At 49.2% G+C, this 20,987-nt stretch overlaps 1 protein-coding gene across 1 annotated transcript; it reads right to left on the bottom strand.

The window, feature by feature from the left end:
- Positions 1-826: 826 nt before the first annotated feature.
- Positions 827-17,733, bottom strand: TTL (tubulin tyrosine ligase). The gene is made up of 7 exons (XM_035561293.1): positions 17,397-17,733; positions 13,529-13,607; positions 11,548-11,780; positions 8,393-8,528; positions 8,026-8,295; positions 6,917-7,060; positions 827-5,275 (listed from the first exon to the last, which is right to left on the bottom strand). Exons 1-7 carry the CDS (start codon positions 17,551-17,553, stop codon positions 5,158-5,160), a joined length of 1,137 nt encoding a protein of 378 aa, XP_035417186.1. The 5' UTR covers positions 17,554-17,733; the 3' UTR covers positions 827-5,157.
- Positions 17,734-20,987: the final 3,254 nt, after the last annotated feature.

The raw sequence follows: 20,987 nt of genomic DNA, 5'->3' as shown, positions 1-20,987 counted from the left end.
ACGCGCGCGCGCCCCCCGCTCCCCAAGCCTCAAGCCTCAAGCCTCGCCCCCCTCCAGCCCCACAAAAAGATTGGGCTCCCCGACACTCCGCGCGTGTGGGTGCCGGAGGAGTTGTGAGGTGCTTATCTGTGAGGTGCAGGCGTGCGGGCGGCACGCCCTGCCCACGCCACGAGTGCCATCAGGCCAGCACGTCACACACGCGCGCCCCACACATCACTGCCTCAGCGCTGTTTGCCCCCCCTGCGTTGCTTCCCGTTTGGGGGAGTTGGTGCAGTGCGAGGTGTCCTACTTGGAAATGGGTGGTCTTTAAGGCCCCTTCCAACCGAAACCACCTGAGACCTCATCAATGTGTATAAATATCTGAGGGGAAGGCGGCGAGAGGATGGAGTCGGTCTCTTTTCAGTTATGTCCAGTGACAGGACGAGAGGCAATGGGCACAAACTGAAGTACAGGACGTTCTGGCTCAATATGAGGGGGCACTTCTTTACTGTGAGGGTGACAGAGCACTGGAACAGGTTACCCAGAAAGGCTGTGGAGTCTCCTTCTCTGGAGATATTCAAAACCCGCCTAGATGCCATCCTGCACAAAGTGCTCTAGGTGATCCTGCTCAGCAGAGGGGTTGGACTAGGTGATCTTCAGAGGTCCCTTCCAACCTCAATCATTCTGTGACTCTGTGTGACAATTTTAGGTAGGCCTGTGTGGAGCCAGGAGTTGGACTTCATAATCCTTGTAGGTCCCTTCCAAATCAGGATATTATATGATTCTATGATTCCCCGTGCCCACCCATGACGGAGGGCAGGCTGCCCCAAGGAAAGACGCCAGCCCATGAGATCAGCTCGTTTAATGGTGGCCGAGGACAGACGTGGACGCAGCTGCTGGAGAAGCGTGGGACAGGGAGCCCCGCCGGCCCCACACGCGCATGCTGACGTGGGAGCGGCCAGCACCGCCGCCGCTCTCCGTGGCCTGTGGGAGCTGACATGGGTAATGAGACATGGTTACTAACCCACGGACGGCACAGCAGGGCTCCCCGGGGGGACAGCTGCACGTGGAGAACATGAAATGCTGAGACCAGGGACATGCAAGCAGTCCTGAAGGGCGTCAGTCACAACGGGGTGCAGAAGCCGGGTGAAATGGCTGCTGAGTCCTTCTTAGGCTTCTCCAGAGTTTTTTTGTGGGCTGCAGCTGGCCGCTGGATTTCATGGGAGCACAACAGCAGTTGCATGGCAGTCACAACTAACCTGGCATGAGACAAGTGATTGGGGAATTAACTGAAACCCAGGGCCCAGCTGGACCAGACCCTGCTGGAAACCCACCAGAGCACCTGGGTCTGAAATCCTTCGTAGCCCACAGGAAGGGACAGAGCTAAGACTAGAGACATTCTGCAGTATGGCAGGTATCTTCTTGAAACCCAGCACCATCCTTTATAAAAGCTTAGGAAAGAGGGCAAGACCTTTTCTATCGACCTTTTAGCTGGAATAAGGTAGAACACATTTTTTTTTTGCATTTTTCTAAAAAAAGAAAGTCTCACGAGGGTTTGTAAGCATCACTTGCAAGATGCACCCACGGCTGCAACACTCAGGCCTCAGCCGTACACACATCTAATATATGCTTGGCTAATATATTGGACAAGACCTTAGGCACTATGCTGTCTGTCCTCTGTCATTTACCTCTGTGCTCTACCTCGAGGAATGCTTTGAGGGCAGGTGGTAGTCACAAACAGTACCTGCCATTTTCCTCCTGAGGCTGTAGCTTATTTTTAAGAATTCAGCAAACCTACCGATGATTAGTGTCCCTGAATCACTATCTCCCCGAAACCCAGTTGATAGGGCAGGTTATAAACAGCTGCATCACCTGTGGTCACGGCTCTACCATCAAGTCGAAGCCCTGGTTTTAGCTGAGCAGCACTAATAGCCAGTTGGTGACGTACCACAACGCAACCCGAGATGCAACAGGGGGGAAGAAAAGGCCTTGGAGTTTGGCAGAGGTTCCTGAGTCAGTACTTCTCCTGGCTTTATCAGCTGCTCCAGTGAAGGCCGCTGCTTTCTCCTGCATCCAGGCTGCTTTCCTGGCCTCATGCCACTACTTCAGCATGGACCTGTACACTAAGAAAGGGAACAATCTGATTTTTGAATTTCCCTTTTGAGTGGAAAAGAAAGATGGGTTTAGTGCCCCAGGGCTGGTGCGTTTTTCATTTCTTTATGATGGGGAAATTTTTTTCTCACTTCACGCACTTAGCAGCTGTGCTCTGGGCTGCTCTAGAGCTTGAGAGAGTGCAATGTGTCCTGTCACCTCATGTACATCCAGGACCAGGGTGACTGCTATTTGATCCTGCCTTTGCTGGGGGGGGGGGGGGGGGAAGTATTTTTAAGCTCATGTTAGGTTAAGCTAATTTAAAGATACCCTGGAAATGCCAATGGAGATGTGGTGAACTGTCAGCTTTGCAAGCTGAGTTAAACAGCCATCATGGCCTACTTTTTTACTTTGGAGTGCTACCACTACGCTTTGCCCGGTCTGCATGGAAGTTTTGATGCCTATGTGCCACCATAAGGTTACTAAAACCCAACCAGTCCTCCTCCTATAGCCCTCTCTCTACCAGCTTATGATTCACTACTTCCCCACTGCCTCCTGACTCATGAACTGAAGAGTTCACAGCACCTCTTCGGAATACACCCAAGGTCCAAAGTCAGAGGCCAGACCTGGCATTTGGGATCTCTCTAGAAAGAAACCCACCCACTAGCACTCACAGTCCAGGCCTCTTCTGCACGCAGCAGAGGAAAAAAAAGCCCTGTTTTCACATATTAAAATGCTCCTGCTCCTTGTCACTTCTCAGAGTGCACCAGTGCACCTTGTGCCTGTCACATGCTGTGCAGATGCTGATCCACACAGCACTTCAGCGTGTTTACAGCTCCAGAGGTGTTTGTGTGGCTTTTTGGGATGCTTCCTCTCTGCAATGCTTCTGCTGGGTTTTGCTAAGCACTCTGTTCCCTCTTGGATTTGAGCATCCTTGTGTGAAGTAGTGCCACGTGTGGATTCACAGCATGTTGCAAAGAATGTCCGTCCCATTACACCATGATCAAAATATCTTCTTCTAGGGAGGCCTGGACACTTCAGTTCTGTCTCCAGAAAAGTGGCAGGATCGTCTCCTTACAGAGCTCTAGGCTGGCAGGAAGACCTTTCAAATCTCGGTCATGAGCAGAGATGAGTCCATCACAACTCCAGGATCTTTCGAGGGAGAAATCCCACTGCTTGACTCACGTCCCACTTACACACAGGCAGCAAGAAACTTGTAACCTCCACGATCTCTTCTTGTTTGTTTATTTTGGGTAACAGGAACCAGTTTATTTCTGTGCCAACCATCTCTCCCTGCCAGAGGCAGCAGAACAGAGCTCTGACCTCAGCTGCACAGTCTGCTCTCCTGCTGCAATCAATTCAAATCCCCAGAGCTGCAGTTTTCCATGATGGTTTCCTATGCAGTATGTGAGGATCTCAATCAAGCAATCTATCTCCTTTCCTCCTCGCCAGGAACTGGTTCTGTGCTGCTCATGCAGGCACAATCCGCCCTGAACCATGTTTTGAACCACGTAACCTCAGAGCTAAGGTACATCCACACATCGTGTGCAACAAGGAAAGAATCCCCAAACCCAGTACCACCATTGTACAAATGAGCTTTAACATGCACTCTGTGAGCACTCAGTTCTTTGCAGACACCACAGTAGCCTCTTGAACAGAGATCTAATTGTTGAACTTTGCTTCTCTGTATAAAAATCTGGGACACGGCACAGGCCAGACACCACTCACAAAGCCAGCTGCTGCTAGAAATGCTGCTGTGCTCTGCAGAGAGCTTTACTTTAGGAGGGGTGTGCTGGCTTACACTGAAAATTCAGATGAACTTCACAAGATGGGTGGCATGCCAGGGATTTAGGTTATACTCAAAGTAGATGTTAGCTCTGAAATTCAGGGACCTCAAGGAATTTAACTTCCCCACAAAAATATCAGCCTGCCCCAGCTGTGTGGCAAACCTATACACAAGGAATCTCCCTCCTGGTCTAGAACATCTCACCCATCTTCCTCCTTGCTGCGACTGAGCTGTGGACTGTGTTCAGGGTAGAAAATTACAGTATTTGTAAAATGGGGGAGGATCAAATTGGCTGGATCAAACAGGATAAAAATCATTTGGGTTGAAAGGTTTCAGGTTCAAGCCTCAAAGGTGGTAAGGTGAAAGCTGAGAGAAGAGCCTAAATTCACTGCATTGTCTCAGAAGAAGCTGAGTAGATTGGGTTTCAGCTATTCAAAACACTCCTAGCACAGAAATGGTGCTAGAAATCCTATAGGCTGCAGGTGAGTCCCAAGGGGAGTCTCTCTACCTGTTTCAAACAGAATCCAACTGCACCAGACTTGGATTGAAACTGATTCAAATCTCATTAGGAAAAGGGATAACTATAAACAAACAAACTGCCTTCCCTGCTTGGGTTAATTCACCGCCTGCAGTTCAGCACCCTTTCTGACAGCGTCCTTGCCAGTCGTTGCCTGGGTGTTCAGCCAGCCAGCTTTGAAATGACCTCAGGAAACTGAATTCTCAGTGTTCCTGGTTTTATGCATCCTGTGATGCAAGAGATCTTGTTCCTTTCTATGGAAAAGAGCAGGAACAAGGGAAAGGAGTCACCTATTTGGAGCTGAGCTAAGGCACTAATTATGCAGTGGGTGAGGAAAGAAGAAACACAGCGGGAGGAGGAAAACTTTCCAACTACGATGTCCCAGAAGACCATCGTACTCTTCACTCAATCGCCTTAAAAAAAACCCACAATGTTATCTCTACAGAAAAGGAGGAGCTAATACAGTATTATAGTATCCCTGTTGGGGTTTCATCTTAAGGTTGCTTTGCTGTTCTCCCAGAGAGATTTGTTTCAGATATCAAAGTCACATGAGCTGTTTCTAAAGTGGATTTTGGTGAATGCAGGCAGAATTGTCTCAGCAGCTCTGGCTGATCGCTGCTCTATGTGGGTGCCTGTTTTGTTGTTTTTCCCCATGATTTTCCAGAACAAAAAAAGAAGTCTGTCCCTATCACTTTTTGGCATGATACTGAGATACGCCATCGAACAGTGCTGACCCAGTGGGTGCAGTCTCTCCCTATGCACAGCAGACGCATTCCCGTGGTCATCACAGCTTGATAAAGATTGATGGTGGCTGGCTCATCTTCTGCCCAGTGTCAGCGAGCGGGAAAACGCTAGAGATGGCTACATCCACAATTCCTTGGCAGAGTTCTGCATACAGCTTCCTAAGAGACAAGAGAGACAGAGTAAGATGCCCGAGCAGGCCAAACCAGTGGGCCCCCAACCTACTCATACATAGGCATGTGTTTTCCCAGGGGGAGCTACAAGATCCTGCTGCTGTTACAGGTAGCTCCAGGGAGGCAAATCAGATGAGGCTGGCACGTCCTGGTATCCTCCCTTCCTACCCCAGCAACTGTCTTCTTTCTCAACAATGCTCCCATTCCCAACATTGCTCCTTGCTGCACGGGACCATAAAACCCATTTCTCTCAGTTCACTGTCAGAACAAGCTCCTCAGCAGTGTCTCCACATCCTCAGGGCCCAGACTTGAGTCACTGCACGATGCATGGGGGCAGACAACAGCTAAGCACCCCCTGTACCAGTCTCCCAGCTCTGGAGTTGTGATTATCACAACAGACCCTGTACAAGTGGGGATGCACCCCAGAGGGATTTCTTTGATTTATGCATGGTTTGATGAAATGTTGCAATGGGGTGCAAGCGTGTATATTAACTTGTGAGCCAGGCACAGAGATTTCACAGGACTCCCCCAGAAGGGCTGGAAGGGTTTCATCAGGGCAAGGTTCACAAAAAGCAGGATTAGGCAGAAGAGAGACAAGGTGTTTGAGAAATGAGTTAACAACAGCTTTGTTTTCTGCTGGAGGAAATACACGTGTAACCTCACTGAATGTGCTGGCATATGGGACACTTCTAGTGCCAAAGCTGTCTTTACTAGAAATAATAATGCCACCCTTGCAGCCGGGGATACTTACTAGTAAGATGCTTTTTCAGCTCCTGAGTATGTTACTGCTTTCAGCAGACAATTTTTGACTTTTAAATATGAATTGTGTGATATGGGTGCTATAAATTAGACTAGCCCTGAAAAGGCTGATGACTGGGCTGCCTGGTAGGTTGGCCCTGTATTTCTTCTCTAGTATTAGTGATGACCTAATCTAATCTACATTTAATGCAGATTAGTTGACATACTATAACATATATAATAACATACATATTATTATAATATATAACACATTGATATGTATGTGAAAAAAAATATGATCGATACAGTAATGCAGATAATGTAGAACTTCTGTTCTGCTGTGTTTGTATATAATAAAGATGCCTATTTAGCAAAGATTTCTAGTCTTCCAGTCGTCTCAATCGCATAATACAGCGCCTCCGTAATACAGTGCCTATGCAGAGATGTTCATGGCCAGGGTTGCCTGGCTGTCCCAGCTTCCCCTTGGCTGGCAGGGGCTTTGATCCAATTTCTGGGGCATCTACACTGCGCTCTGGGGTCCTACTGCCTGCAAATTCAGTCACCCACTTCCAGCTGCTGCATTTAATGCTACTCATTTATTGTGTTCAGGTGAAGACCATCCACCGCTGGCTCCACAAGAGAGGCTGAGGAATCACCTGAGCCCCAAGGCATTAATTCTGCAACATACCCCACAGTGTCAATAAAAACAACCCAAGTTACATTCAAATCCAGTTGTCCAGAAATCGAGTATCTGGTATGGATTTGCATGGGAAAGCCCTCTTCCATTCACTTTCTTCCACCTTTTTCACTTGGAGTTGGGATACGTCCAAGTTTTGTGTGAGCCACGTGAATGGTGGCATCGCAAATGTATTACAGAAACTGACTACTCACTGGGCACAAGCTGGAGCCCCGTTGACTTCTATGAGCCAGACTTTCAGCTCCTCATCAACCATGAAGTCAAAGCCAAAGAGCTGGAAGCTCTGGTAGTGAAGATGCTTTGTGCTGATTGCAGGCTCTATACACATAAGGCAGCTTCTGTGATGGGAAAAACAGAAACATGAGATTAAAAGCCCTGCGGGCACACTGGTTGCACTGCAGCTTCTGAAGGCATGTGCATGGTGCAGGTAAGCGGAGGGCTCCCCCATTACCTTGGGACCGCTTGGGGCATCAAGTGGATGGGGCAACGCTTTCTGACACTGACAAGCAAACAAGCAGGCAGTGCCCCCCTGCAGCCCCATCAGGCCTGCCTTGTGCCTGGTATCTGGGTGTCATTTTACCAGCCCCTAAATTACAAGTTATATCCAACACACATCGTGGCAACCAGGTCCCTGCAAACATCAAAACATACGTGGACAGTCCAAAATCCCTGAGACAGCCCTGAGTTAACACCCAAAGAGTGGGAGAGCAGCATCCACCCTCACCACTAGATTAGGCAAGTGGAAAAAGAGGATCTGCAGTTAGAGCTTGAAGTAGAAGGCAGAGCCACGAAGAGCTGCACCAGGCCCCCAGGGAACTGCCACTCAGAGCTCATTTGCCACTGAGACCCTCAAAGATCGTGTCATGTCATTTTGGTGTAACAGCAATGGGGGGTTTGCAAAGAAAACTCTGCCGTGGAGGATCACTTCTTCAAGACCTGGTTTCTCTGCAGTGCCACGATCTCTCCAGGCAATTTCCTCAGTGCCCAGGAAGTAGCTGATAGTGCTAGCTGGCTCTGCTTGGGCTAAAGCTCACTCCATTCTCCTCCAGAAACGGCCAGAAAAATGCGCACACACTGACACCTACCCTTCAGAGAACCGCATCTATAGAGTCCCTTATCTGCTTTTTCACTAAGCAATGACATTGAGGTGTTTCTGGATTTATCTTTAATTTACCGCTGGGTCACAACCCCCAATTCATGCAAATCAACCCCTTCTCTTGTCCATCAGTCTGTTCAGTTGTGTTCATACAGATTCCCTGTCACTGAAGGGTTAGGTACCCCTGTACAACTGGCAGCCGGTTACCTTATTATGTGTTTGATTTGCAGTAAGATGCTATTCTCAAGCGTTGTGTTTAGGGCATCCATCAGATACTGGTTGAACTCCTCAAAGAACATTTCATTCCCTTCCTCATACCGTCCGTAGTTTTTGGAATATTCCTTCTGAATGCAGTGATTGGTCAAGTGGCAGGTTTTGTCCTGGAAATTAGCACTGTTATATGGTTCGGAAGAGGTCCGCAGGACACCCTCTCTGTAGAGGTAGATATTATACTGATGATCCACGAGAACCCAGCTCCTAGGGGGCAAGAGAACAAACTCAAGTCTCAGTGGCTTAAAAAGAAACTACACAGAAATGCAAACCGGTATTACAAAAGCCAGGCAGAAAAGGTTACCTGATGTCAAACTTGCGATGCCCTGGCTCCAAAAGAAGAGGCTTCTCCAGGTATTTCTGGATCACATGCACTTGTCCCTGCTCATCGATAAAGTCCAGGAGCTCTCCAGCCTCTGAAGAAATCATGATCCCTTCCCCTGACACAGAAAGATAAAGAAAAAATCACGTGGAGGATCTTTGCTGGAGCTCTTTCCGGCCCCAAGTGGGCTGTGGATCATTCCCATGGAAGAACAAGCATCACATGAGAACCCATGGCCCCAGGGCAGCCCGGTGCCTGAGCTATGTCATGTTAGCTCAGTGTCATGCAATAAATCGGCAGAGGTATCTCCCCTTTTCCATGCCATAGGACATTTGGTTCCCCTCCAGCTGGAGCTAACGCAAATGGAAACCAAGGGTACTGAGATGGCATGGTCTGCCTGGGGCCTGTCTGCAGGGGATGGCTATTTAGGTGTGAGTAGACGCAGAGCAGTCAGGGACCTTGGCAAGAAGTGAGGCAGCTGCTTTGTTTGGAGGATTTGATTTTCTTTTCTGGCATGTTTTTTTTCCAGCTGGGCTTGGCAGGGAGGGGCATTTAGCACTTTTTAAATTTTCTTTTGCTTTTCCCTGTTTTTCAGCAGTTTGAAGAGAAGGGGCTTTGGCAGTTTGTGAGATTTTTCTTTATTTTGTTTCTTTGGGGAGGGAGGTTTGTTTTCATTCTATACTAAGACTTTCTTACCCTGCCTGGCTTTTCTGTCTGTCAGAACCAGATATGCAAACAGTGTTCCCCAGCTCACTGAGTCCATTTAAGGTACTATTGAAATCACTGCTGAATTAGGAAAAGAACTATTTCAAAATGCTCACCAAGTAGTCAGTGTTTCCCCCTTCTATGGAAACTCTTCATTAAAGAATTTAGATGTGTCTTTTAAATACTGCTACATTTTGGCTGAAGCTATCACTGTTCATTTCTTGCAAGAGTCCAGACATGAAATCACTGTTGCAGAGCAATGAAGTGAGAACAGATCCCTTCTGGGATTTGATAAAAGGATGGCACAGTGCCACTGAAGGATAAACCAGCTCAGGTAAAATTATCTAACACCTCTCTGGCACTATGGCCTGTTGTTAAGCATTTAATTAACCTTTTAGACTAAAGCTGATAATTTACTCTTAATTTTGTGCTGATTTTTTTTTTTAGGAAATACTGAGTGGAAAGAAACAAATGCGCTTCAATGGGGCACCATTAGGACAACACTGGTTTAGAGCACACCTGTGAATCACCAGCTTCCCAGCCCCACCAATGCCCTACCCTTCTCAGTGTCCTCAAACCACATGGAAGTGCTTTCATCAAATATTTTCCTCCCCCATTTTATCTGGGGGGGGGGAGGGAGGGGGAAACAAGATTTTTAGTCCCCTGATCACAGCAGAGCCAGTCAGACACTTGCGTTGGTGTACCTATGGTGTATCACAGTGCTGTACATCACATGGGAAAGAAAGGAAACAACATCTCTTTAAGTAAAGCTGCTGCAGTGGGAAAGTCAGCAGGCATCAGTTCTGTGCTGGACAGCCGGTGAACTGAGGGGGTGGTTAGCTTAACTGTGCACCTAGTCAGCAACCAGCAAAGCAGCTTATGTGGGGCCACTGTCTCTGTTCTCAAAGACGACACCAAAATCTCTGGCAACAGATGAACATTTCTTAACTTTTAAGTCAGGACATCCTAAACCTTTACTGATGGACAACCAAGCTTCTCCTAGAACTCTCTTGAATCAGGGGCTGTCTCTGAACTGAAGCTGCCTGGCCAATTAATGCTGACAAGCTTTCTGCTTCATCAGAAGTAATCCCCAGATATTTAAACTTCTCTCTAGAAGATTAACACGAGGCTCCCTTTTCACTTTAATTCCCATCCTGAGTTCTGCAGCACAGTGATGAATACAAAAAGTTACTTTGCTTTAATGCAGAAAAGAAGATGGGATCACGCTTGAATAAAGTATGTGGAGAGTTTAAACCTCCCCATGCTGCACTGAATAACAGCCATGGCCTTTTCAGTTTTCCAGACTGATTCTTTGCCAGACAGTTACACTGCACAGACACATTTCCCATCAGTGGCACGACGAAAGGACTCATCTCCCTTCCTCCTTGGTGAAAATACACATACTCTTCTGATGCTTCTCGGTAACAGAGCCATGAAAGCAGAGCAGTGAGGAAAGCCTGCACGAATGAGTTGTACCACCCAGCCTCCCTGCAGCCACCTCTGGCTTTCACGTTTCCTGATGATTTTTGTAAAACTGCTTCAAAAGTGACTCTGCAAATATGAGTAATATTTGTGGGCCTGTTCTCTTTGAAAAGACCAGGTCTTTCCATGGGCAGGGCTCTGCTACTTGGGGTCTGCGCACACAGCAAGGCGAGTTTTCATAATGAAATTCTGACAGCGTGCCAATGATACTGCTGTAACTGGCAGATAGGATAATTACCAAAGCATTACATTCATAGCTGTGTCCAGCTCTATCTTCCTAATAGCTCATTATTTCTGTACACCAAGCTGTGCAATGACCCTGGAAAAAGGAAGGGCACGTTACCACCTAGGTATCTATTGCCTTATTCAAATGGAAGAGAAATACAGGTACTGCATTGCTCTGCTTGGGGCTGCCCAGGGCTTGGATGTAATTTGGATACACTGCGCTCACAGCTCTCAGTGTGATCATGGGAGGGACACTGGCACCAGGTATTTGGGTTTGGGTGGAAGACAAGCAATGGTCTGAAAACAGCTGAAATCAGGCTTGGCTGCAGCATGGAAATGCTTGCCACTGTCCTGGAGGACTGCTCTCCTCTCCACTGCCCTCCTCCCCACATCCTGTTATGCCCCCCATCTCTTGCAGTCCACATTCCCCTGGCCTGCTGGTCCCCGCTGCCTTCCCCCAGCACCAAACATTCTTGTATTTTGAGGTGCGTGACTAGAAAAAAGGGGAGTTATTTCACTGCCATCCATGTCCTAATTCCTGTCAGGAGCCTGATGCCACCAAAAAAGGAGAGCCCTATGGTGGCATGACTGGCATGGATTAGGTAGGCGAAGCCATTCACAGATGGGCTAAATTTTAGCTGGGCTCAGCCAAGCCCCAGGACTCTATTGATCAAGTAAGGGGTAAGGAATAATGAGAAGGTGGCTCATTTTGCTGAAAACCGAACCTTTGGCACCAGCTGAGGACTTGGCGATCCACACGTTGCCTTCTTTGCCTTCCCGCCGCCTGTTGTAAGCTGCCAAGAAGACTTCCCTCTCATCTGTCCTTGTGTTGTTTATGAGATGGCGAATTCCATTCTGTGCTGGGGCCACGGGGGTCTTCAGGTTTGTTGGGTAAATCACATAGGACTCGGGGAACCACGTGCAGGACTCTGATAGCTCAGGGCTTGTCTTGATTAGCCTGGGTGAAGAGATACAGGCTGTTAATCTCCACATTGTTAATCTCCAGAGTGACCCATGAGGACATAATTTCCTAAGTACAAGTCATAATTAACTGGGCTCTGGTGATGAATAGCATCTTACAGACAGCCTGTACTAAATAATTATATTCTCTTTAGACCATCGAAATTAGGGTCTTTTTAAAGAGACCATGGCAACCCCAAGCTGCAACAATGCACTTCTCTTTGAACCAGACCTGCAAGCTTTTGTTAAATATTTTGTGCTTTAGATATCACGAAGCAATCAGTAAAGAAGTTTCCATGTAATCAGAGCTTGTAGTGAGTTCTCTACACCATCTCTGCACGAGGCCACTGAGGAGGCGTGATTGCTACCACGAAAACAGGGCAGGAAGGAAGCTGTGATAACAGCAGGCAAAGGGGAAGCCAGAGCAGTAATGCTCTCTGGGCTACTGCTCAGCTTGTGACCCCATTCCCCCTGAGATCAGATCAGGCGTCCCAGATGGGGATGGAGACCACTGGGAACAGGCTGAAGGCAAGGACACAGCTACACTTTTCCTGTTCTGAGGTGCCTGGGATCCCCTTTGCATTATGCAGTCTCTGTTCCCTCTGGCAGATACTCCCTCCTACCACCAGTTACGCCTAGAGATGCCAGCAAACTCCTGTCGGTGGAGCTGAGGCCTGTTTTCTTTCAGAGTCCAGGGAGGTGCCTGCCTCTTTGAATGCTCATTCTGCATTTTGCCGAAGGCCAAAAGCAGAGCTAACCATGTGCTGACTATCTGTGTGCATTCTCTGTTGAAATGGCAGTCCGTCAGTGACACCCTGGGATTCCCCTGTCAGAGGAACGTCACTTCTGGTCCCTTGGTTTCATAAGTGGCTTGATATACGGTTGACCCCACAGTACAACAAGTCAGCCAACCTTCAGGAGAGAAAAACAACTGCAAGCGCTTTCAAGATTGTCTCCAGACCATGGGCTGCAGAGAAATCCAGCTGGGGAGCACACTGAATGCTTGTTTAAAACGTCCTGACAAACAGCATCACGACTGTAGAGAAAGCATTTGGGACCAGGTTCTTTGCAGGGGAAGGATTGGCCTCAGATCAGCACACAGACTGCATCAGCAAGAGGCAGGACAGACACTAACTTGTAATCAGACGCTTGGAGGACGCCAAGAGCTCTGACATGAAGATGCCCTAACGACTGCAGAGTTTGCACAGGGAGCGGGGTTATCTACAATGAAACCTCACCCCCATTTCCCCAGGAGACCGTGGCACAGCTGGTCATGTAGAAATAACTCCCAGAGCCTGGTCTTCCTCGAGATGTCTCCAGACATTTGCTTGACCAACAAATCTGATTAGCTAAACGCATATTAGTGCCTCATCGCTGTATGAATCAGAGGACGAGAGGAGTAGGTTTTAATTAAGTAGCTACAAGGAGAAAGAGCAGATACGGTTTGTTGTTTTTTTTTTTCTTTGATTTGGCTCTAATCTGTAGCTCCTGTCTGTCTGATTCAATACACTCTATGGTTTCAAGAAGATGTAATTCAATGGAAATGTCATTTCCCCTGAAGTTACAAAGAGGTCATTGTGCGCCCAGATATCTGCCTAGACCAGCACAGAAGTCTGAAGACACCACGTGTGAGGACACCCCAATGCAGCTGTTCTGTGAAATACCCTTAGAACAGGTTCAGCAGTTGCCAACAGTTAGAAGAAAATTTTCTACCAATGCCATGAAACATTTCAGTGAATTCCTTACTTCACCAGGGATGCTTTGCGGCACAGCTTGTCTGCTCCCCTGTAGTAATTCACCAGCTGCACAAGTCCGGGTTCGTGGCCTACAACAGAAAATAGAAAAGTCAGGCAAACTTCTCAATTAGTGGAGGAAAAACATCTGCTTAGTGCAAAGGATCTGTGCAGTAGAGAAGAAAACGAAGTTGTTTCCTTGCCCTCCATCAAAGAAACAGACTCTCAGCTGGTACCAGCTCCAGCATTTTCCTCCTATCAGGGAAGAAAAAACATGCTTTTATTCAAGTCTGTTTTGAACATGCCTCTTCCATTTTCCAAAAGAAAGTAACCATTTCCTAATTCACACTGGGAACGGTCAGAGCCACCCAAAAATGTTCTCCATTTGCTGGTGGCACTTTTTAAGAGCCAGGCTTTCAGTTACTCTTAACTGCAGTAGGAAGATGCAGGGAAGTACACCATGACACAAAGATCACAGCTTAGGAAATGACCTTTTTTTTTTTTTTTTTCATTTACAGCAGGATTCCCTTTAGGCTCAGATAAAGGGCTGGGAAATGTTAAAAGACGATCTAAAGCCTTGCTTCCCTCTGGCAGTATGCAGGAATGCCCCTGGGACAGCTGCAGTGGGAAGGGACCCCTGGAGGCCTCACGCCCCAACCTCCTGCCCAGTCGAAGTCCAAACAGCTCTGAGGTTGAAGATCCCACTGCAAATGTCCCTCCCATGGTCACACCGAGAGACTGACGGCCCAAGGGGTAATGCAGATCTGGGCAGCAGCACACAGCCTTCCCCAGAACACGGATGTGCAACAAGTGAACGATGCCTGAGGCAATACCTGGCCCCCTAGTGACAACTGACATCCATAGGGAAAATATGACAGAAAACCACTCTGGTCTGAAGCGAGACCTAGGACCAGAGGGACCCCCAAGCATGACAGTTACTTGCATCTTTGCCTTCTCTTTTCAAACAAATGCTTGTGGGAGTTATTTAGACCCTGAAACAGCATTCAGAGTTTTAGTTACCCTCTGCAGTAATTGCCTGGAAAAAAAGGCCCAGAGCAAACATTAACCTAAAGACCAGACAGCTGCGAGATCACAGACAGTGAATGTCTATTTCAACCCCAAAACCATGGCCCTGACCTGGCTCATTATTTTATTCACACATCTTTAAGTATGAAAAACAGCTGAAAGATCTGTAAAGCCAGGTACAGTCAGCACTGCCACGCACTAATTTACTGAAAGAAATGAGTAAAAACTCTCAAATTTCTTCCTGTTTCCAGCTTACTGATTTTGCTTGCTTCCCAGGGCATCTGAGGTAGTGCCCCTGTTGGTTTGCTGAGCATCTCTGGAGCAGTGGCCTGTGATGTGCAGTCTGGTGGCCAGCAAGGAGGGAAAGGAAACAGGTTCTTGTGCACACCGAGGTCTGCTCAGTGGGTTTAACAGGGCTAAAAAGCTGTCAAGGCACTGAGTGAACCGGCGATCCTCCAGTGGCCAGCAGAGCCCAGCATCTTCTGCTCTGTCAGGCCTCTGCAGCCTGCTCCTCCTTTGTCTCCCCTTAGCACAAGCTGTTTTTATGCAAGATACAGGCTTAGATGCGGACACTCACCGCGTAAGGGCACGATCAGCCCAAGAAGTAGGAAACCAGCGAGTGCAGCAGAAGTGCTTGCGGCCGGCTAGCAGCAGTGGCACTCCCACCACTCCCCCATGACACATGATCTAGCTTAGCCCTTTGGAAGACACAGCCCTGCAACTCCCTGAAACAGTGTCTGTTTCAAGCACAGCCTTTAGGAGAACCCAACCCAGCCAGCCTGCATGCAACAGCTGCTCAGAGGGACAGCTTTAGGAAGAGATTCCAGAGAAGGTACAGATTTTTGGAAGATGTACCAAAATAACCACGTTTTTTTGTCTTAATCTACTGATTTCAGGCAACCAGCTCCTGCTATAAGAGGATGGGTTAAAGAAGTCAGTGCCAAAGGTTGGCCCCTCTCTAAGAAAAAATTTTTAGGCATCCTGTCATAAGACATACTGAGGGACCTGCTGAAGCCCTTCCATCATCCCAGGGTTCTTCTCTAGGGTGGAAGGGGTTAGCAAGAGGTTGACCTGAGCTGGGCATGCTGTTCTGGTCACATGAAGGGCCTGCACCGGTTCTGTGACAAAGCCTGCTGCTCCCAGGCCCTGCATGCAAACCTCCACATTAGGGCCCAGCTTTGCTTGCTGTGGCTGGCTGCAGCACGTGTGAGCATCCTCACTGCTCAAGCCTCTCCCAGGGTTTCCCTGCCTCCCGCAAACACCCTGACACTGGGAGGTGACCAGATGGCACTGCCATGTGTCGGGGTCTTTCCAGTCACAAGCGCGTGTGGAGACAGGGGGAGTGGTGCTGGAGCTGCTGACTTACCGATCTGACAGAGCAGGGGTGACCAAGTGGTGCTGGGCTTGAACTGCATGAAAGGGGCTGCAAAAGCAGTCTTGCCCCCAAGCTGCTGGGACTGCAGAAGGGAGACACCCTGCGGTGTTGGGGTTAGTGGCGTCCTCACCCCAAACCTGCTCCGACATGCGGGGGAGAGGAACCAGCACGGGGCCAGCCCAGCAGCTGGCACTCTGCACAGACACCCACCAGCCTCGCAGCTCGCCACCAGCCACGGGCAATGACAGTGCATCTCTGCTCCCCGCCGCACCCCACAATGCTGCCAGCGCCTGGTGTGGCTCTCCCTGCTCGTGGGCAGCGCACGGCCCTCTCCTTCCCTGCTGCTGGGCTCTTCCCTGTCTGGTAGGGCAGGGGACAGGCAGCAGGGCTGGCAGGTGACAAACCCACGTAGGGAAGCTCCCAGGGCTTGCTCGGCCATGGCCATGCATGCTGGCAGAAGGGGACAAGCAGCAGGGGAGAAGAGGGGGTGCCCTGGCCTTACATGCACACGGCCTCCACAATAACTCTCCCCCTGCCCCAAGCAGGGACCAGTCATGCTGTCACCCTCGCCAAGACCCTGCAGAGGCACATCCTCGGCTCCAGGATGAGGGTTTCAGTGCAGCTGGCTGCGACACGTTTCCCCAGCAGCCTCAAACCCCAGAAACACTCCCCTAACGTGTGAGCTCAGCGCTGCAACCTCCCTGCCCTGTGCTAGGCACAGGGATGTCACTGGCACCGCTGTGTCCCCCATGATCCTGCACCAAGTGACAAAACCCCCCAAAGAACAGCAAAAAAAAAGCCTCAAGTGTTTTTTCTGCAGGCATGCTCAGAAGTGGGGGTGACGTGACCCCCCAGACAGCCCTGGGGATGGCGGGGACCCTGAGACCAGTGTCCTCTACACGCGGGGAGCCAAACAAAGGGAGTGTCCCGCAGCGGGGTGCGAGTCCCGGCTGCCAGCATCCCACTCCTCCGCCCCACAGCCCCCAGGCTGGGCTGGGTATTTTGGGGGGCATCGTAGACGCTGTCCTCCAGGAGTTTGGGGAGGGCGATCCTTCGAGGCCTGATGAGGGGCAGCAGCCCCCAGCAGGGGCTGCCTGTTTTCAGGTTTTGAGACAGAGCCTGTTCCAGAGATGGAAGCGGCCGCAGGGAGACCCCCGGTGCTGCCCCTTTGTTCTTGGCGATGCGGGTTGGGGCGGCCACGGGGTCCCTGCGGCAAGGAGCCCGGCGGCAGACAGACGGCTGGGGGCCAGCTCTCACCGAGGGGCTGCTGCCACTGCCAAGGGGACCAGGAGACACCAGGGGACAGCCGGGCGATGCCTCCCAGGCTATGGGGGACCCTATGGGGCACACCCTGCCCGCAGAGGTGCCGGGGGGCTGCCAAACCCCGGTGGCCGCACCCTGCCGGGGGGGGGGGGGGGGGAGGGGGACCCCGACAGCACCGCGCCCTGCTCATGCACGGCGACGCCGAGCCAGCCCTTACCCAGCCTGCCGAAGGGGAGCCGGTTCCTCTCGCCCAGCATCAGGTTGAAGCGGGGGTTGTCCTTCCTGAGCCGCCTCCACTGCCCGCTGGCCAAGAGGAGCCGGGAGACCTCGGCGTAGACGCTGCTGTTCTCGTCCCGCACCACGAAGGTGTACATGGCGGCGGGGCGGGGGGGGGGGGGGCACCCCCGGACCCTTACCCTACCCTACCCCGGGGGCCCGCCGGCCTCCCCAGGCCCATGGGGCCCCGCCGCAGCCTAGGCAGGCCCCTGCTCGGCCACCGGCACCGGCACCGCCGCCTCCTCCCGTCCTGGCTCCGCATGGCCGGGGCCGCCCGCCCCTGCGCGCCGCCGGGCTGAGCTCATCGCGGGGAGGGACCGCGCCGGGCCCCGCGGCTGCGGGGCGGGGAGGCCCCGGCTTGGGTCTACCCCCGGCTCGGGGGGGACAGGGAGGGACAGGGGGGGCACACGGGGGGGTGCTGGCCCTGCCCCTGCACCGCCTTCCCCGCGGCGACCCGGAAGCAGAGCGGGTTTTCCCGATTGTAGAAGATGGCGCCGTGGGGGGTGGTGGTGTGTCCCGGCCCTGTGTGCCAGCAGAGGGTGGAAGAAGGGGATGGGAGAAGGATGGGGGGATCGTAGAGGTCTGCCCGTGTGGCTCTGCCCAGAGCCCCGACATTGCAAGGGCCCCTGTGGGGCACAGCCATGGGGGAGAGGGAAGGGGTCGTCCCCTCTGCTCAGCGCTCCTTGGCCCGCGTCAGGATGCTGCGGGTAGTTCGAGGATGGTCTTGGTGAAATGGAGTGAAAAACAGATGGCAGATGAGGGTGGCAAGCGAGGAAAGGGCCAGGCTGCCCCTGGGGGTGATGCTGGCCCCAAGCTGAGAGAGACAGCGAGGCCTGGGAGCTGGTACAGCGACACTTGTCCTTGGTCCATCACACTCGTCAAACCCTGTTTTTCTTCTTGACATCTTTCAGTTTTGCTGTGCTTATCTTCTCAAGCATTGTTATCTAGTTAGGTTTTTCTGTTCATTGAAAATGTCTTTTTCCTTGTAACCGTTGCTCCTGTCTTCCTCTTAAACAAGGCTGCAGCCAACCGCACCCATCTCATTTCACAAATTCACAACCTGGAGAGTTTAGATCTCTTAACAAACCTGTCAGTAATGGCAACAGAGTTCTTGATTTGGTTAATGCCCTGGTTTCCTTGCAGACCCTATATGAGAAATGCCATCAGCACTGCATGCTTGTGTTGGTTGCTATAAATCATGACGCATTTCCAACAAATCAAGAGCATTTTCCTGAAGAGAACTGAAATGTGTGGTAGATTGGTGATGACCAGCATGGCTTTTCTTTTTTTGACAACATGAGATGATACGTGGCTCAAGGACAGGGAAATCTCATTTTAAAAATGGCTCCTTACCTACCTCATTTTCTTCTGCTAAATTGATTAAAAAGTTCTTAATGAAATGTTTTCCACCTTATGGACGGTGACAACAATTAGTGTTTCCAAGTTGTTATAATAAAAGACCAATTTTATTAATAATCTAAGGAAAATAGAAAACACTCAACTGTAGGCCAAATGGATGATAACAAGATTCGAATGAAAAAGAACTGTCCGATTATTTTTTATCGTCTTTGACTGGAAGCTGACGTGCAGGTTGTTTAAATGTGATGCTAATTGTTACTGACATGAATCTTGGGATACTGAATCTAGTCTTTTTGAAGCTAAAAGGTTTTTCCTGAATATAAAATGGGATCAGAACTTAATTTACCTCCCCTCCCCCCCCCAAGAAAAAAGAAAAGGGTTTTAAAGCAATATTATCTCAACTGTGCCATTTAGAAGTAAACCATTTTAATTGTGTGTGTGTGTATGTACACCTCTTGTATGTGAGGAATGGCCTGTGGGTATGCTCCTGCATGGGCAGAGTAGGAATGGGAACCATCAACCCCAGTCATTTGGGACCCCACTTGTCTTCCTTTTGACAAGGCTATAGAGGTGGGGAATACATCAGGACGTTAAATCCCATCCTTCTCCCACTCTGGAGAAAAATTTAACCTTCTTTATTGAAAGTTTTCCTGAACTGACGCTTTCCAGGTTGTGATGAAGTGAGTTTTGCAGCTTTTCTTTTCGCGTGGTCCTGGATGGCTCAGAAGAAAGTGCTGCAACATTATTCTGCTAACGCTGATCTGGTAACACAGGAGAAACTTCCTTTCCAGCTCCGATGGCAGCTACCAGGATGGATGAAATAAGTTGAGGCTGTACTATATGCAGGTCCAAAACTGATGACAGCACTACGAATATAACTTACTATACTCACAGGTATATAGAAAAGATATGAAAACCTGCAACTGCAAAATGTGACCTAGTGAGAGGTGTCCAAAATAATAAATTTCCACTAATAAACACATTCTTTTATCAAAGGTTGCATGCTCCTTCATTGCAAAAGCACCCTGGGGTGTCTCCTTCAGGTATTTGCTGTAGCTAGGGCAATACTCTGAAAAGGATCCCAAACAAGTGTTCTGCATATGGCACTTCTGAAATAATACTGTGATCTGTTATTAATGTCGGCATGTTGCAACTTGCTGATATAAGAGTGATGATCTGCCTCCAGTGAACACCAGGTAGTACACAGGGAATTGGTCTTTTTTTTTTTTTCAGGGATTTTGAATGGCTATTTGACCCAATCTTTGAGACAGAAATAATACACAAAATTATATGTCTAAGTCTCAGGATGAGGAGTCTGCTTTCCTTTTGTTTGCTTAAAGCAAAAATGCGAGCAAAATTTCGCCATGCAGCTCATTTCTACTAGGAGGCGCTCTTCGACCTAGAATTTGATGGGGCTCCTCATCTGTTTTCGGATACGTTGTTGGTTTATGTTATCCTAATAGACCTGTGCATGGTTTAGCTTAAAATTCATCAAAGCCCCGGGAATCATGGTGTGTCTGGGACTCAGATGCTGAGGTCATTCTCGCTTCCCAATTTAGAAAGCTGATCTTTGTCAGGGTTCCAGATTTATAGTTGGTGCCTTGTCTCTGTTATTTGCAGAAGTAAGTGCAAGATGCAAAGGCATTTCCTAAACTTAAGATCAATGTGTTAGATCAATAAGCAGAATGAAATCCATTACTGAATTACTCAATATTACATTCAAAAGTTCCTGTAATGATTTTTTTTTCCTAAAGGATATCACATATAAACTAGATTTAAATAATCTGAAAAAAAATATCTTCTTTGTGTATTTGGGACAAATGCTTGGAGATATCCCATTCTCAGTGGAATTACTGCATGTACTTTTTGCTAGCTTTGACCCTCAGTGTGGAAAATCTCCAGACCACTTCCAAATTCAAGAAATATTTGTAGCTACAGTATATGGTTTATCCACCATCCAGTTAGATTTATTTCAGACGTTTTTTTTGTACAATTCACACTCAGTGTTTTTATTGCTGTTTTTTTGTGGTTTGTAAACCAATGGACTGTAGTTTCTGGAAGGCTGTGCAGTAATCTGAAAGGTGCTGCTAGTCCATCAAGGCCAAAGACTGGAAGAGCTAAGCACAGGGTCCTTGCATTTTCAGACCCTATTAGACCTGAGTGTTTTTGCTTC

Source organism: Cygnus atratus, chromosome 3 (genome assembly GCF_013377495.2).
Source record: "Cygnus atratus isolate AKBS03 ecotype Queensland, Australia chromosome 3, CAtr_DNAZoo_HiC_assembly, whole genome shotgun sequence".
NCBI lineage: Eukaryota > Metazoa > Chordata > Aves > Anseriformes > Anatidae > Cygnus > Cygnus atratus.
This window is presented reverse-complemented; position numbering and strand designations above follow the sequence as displayed.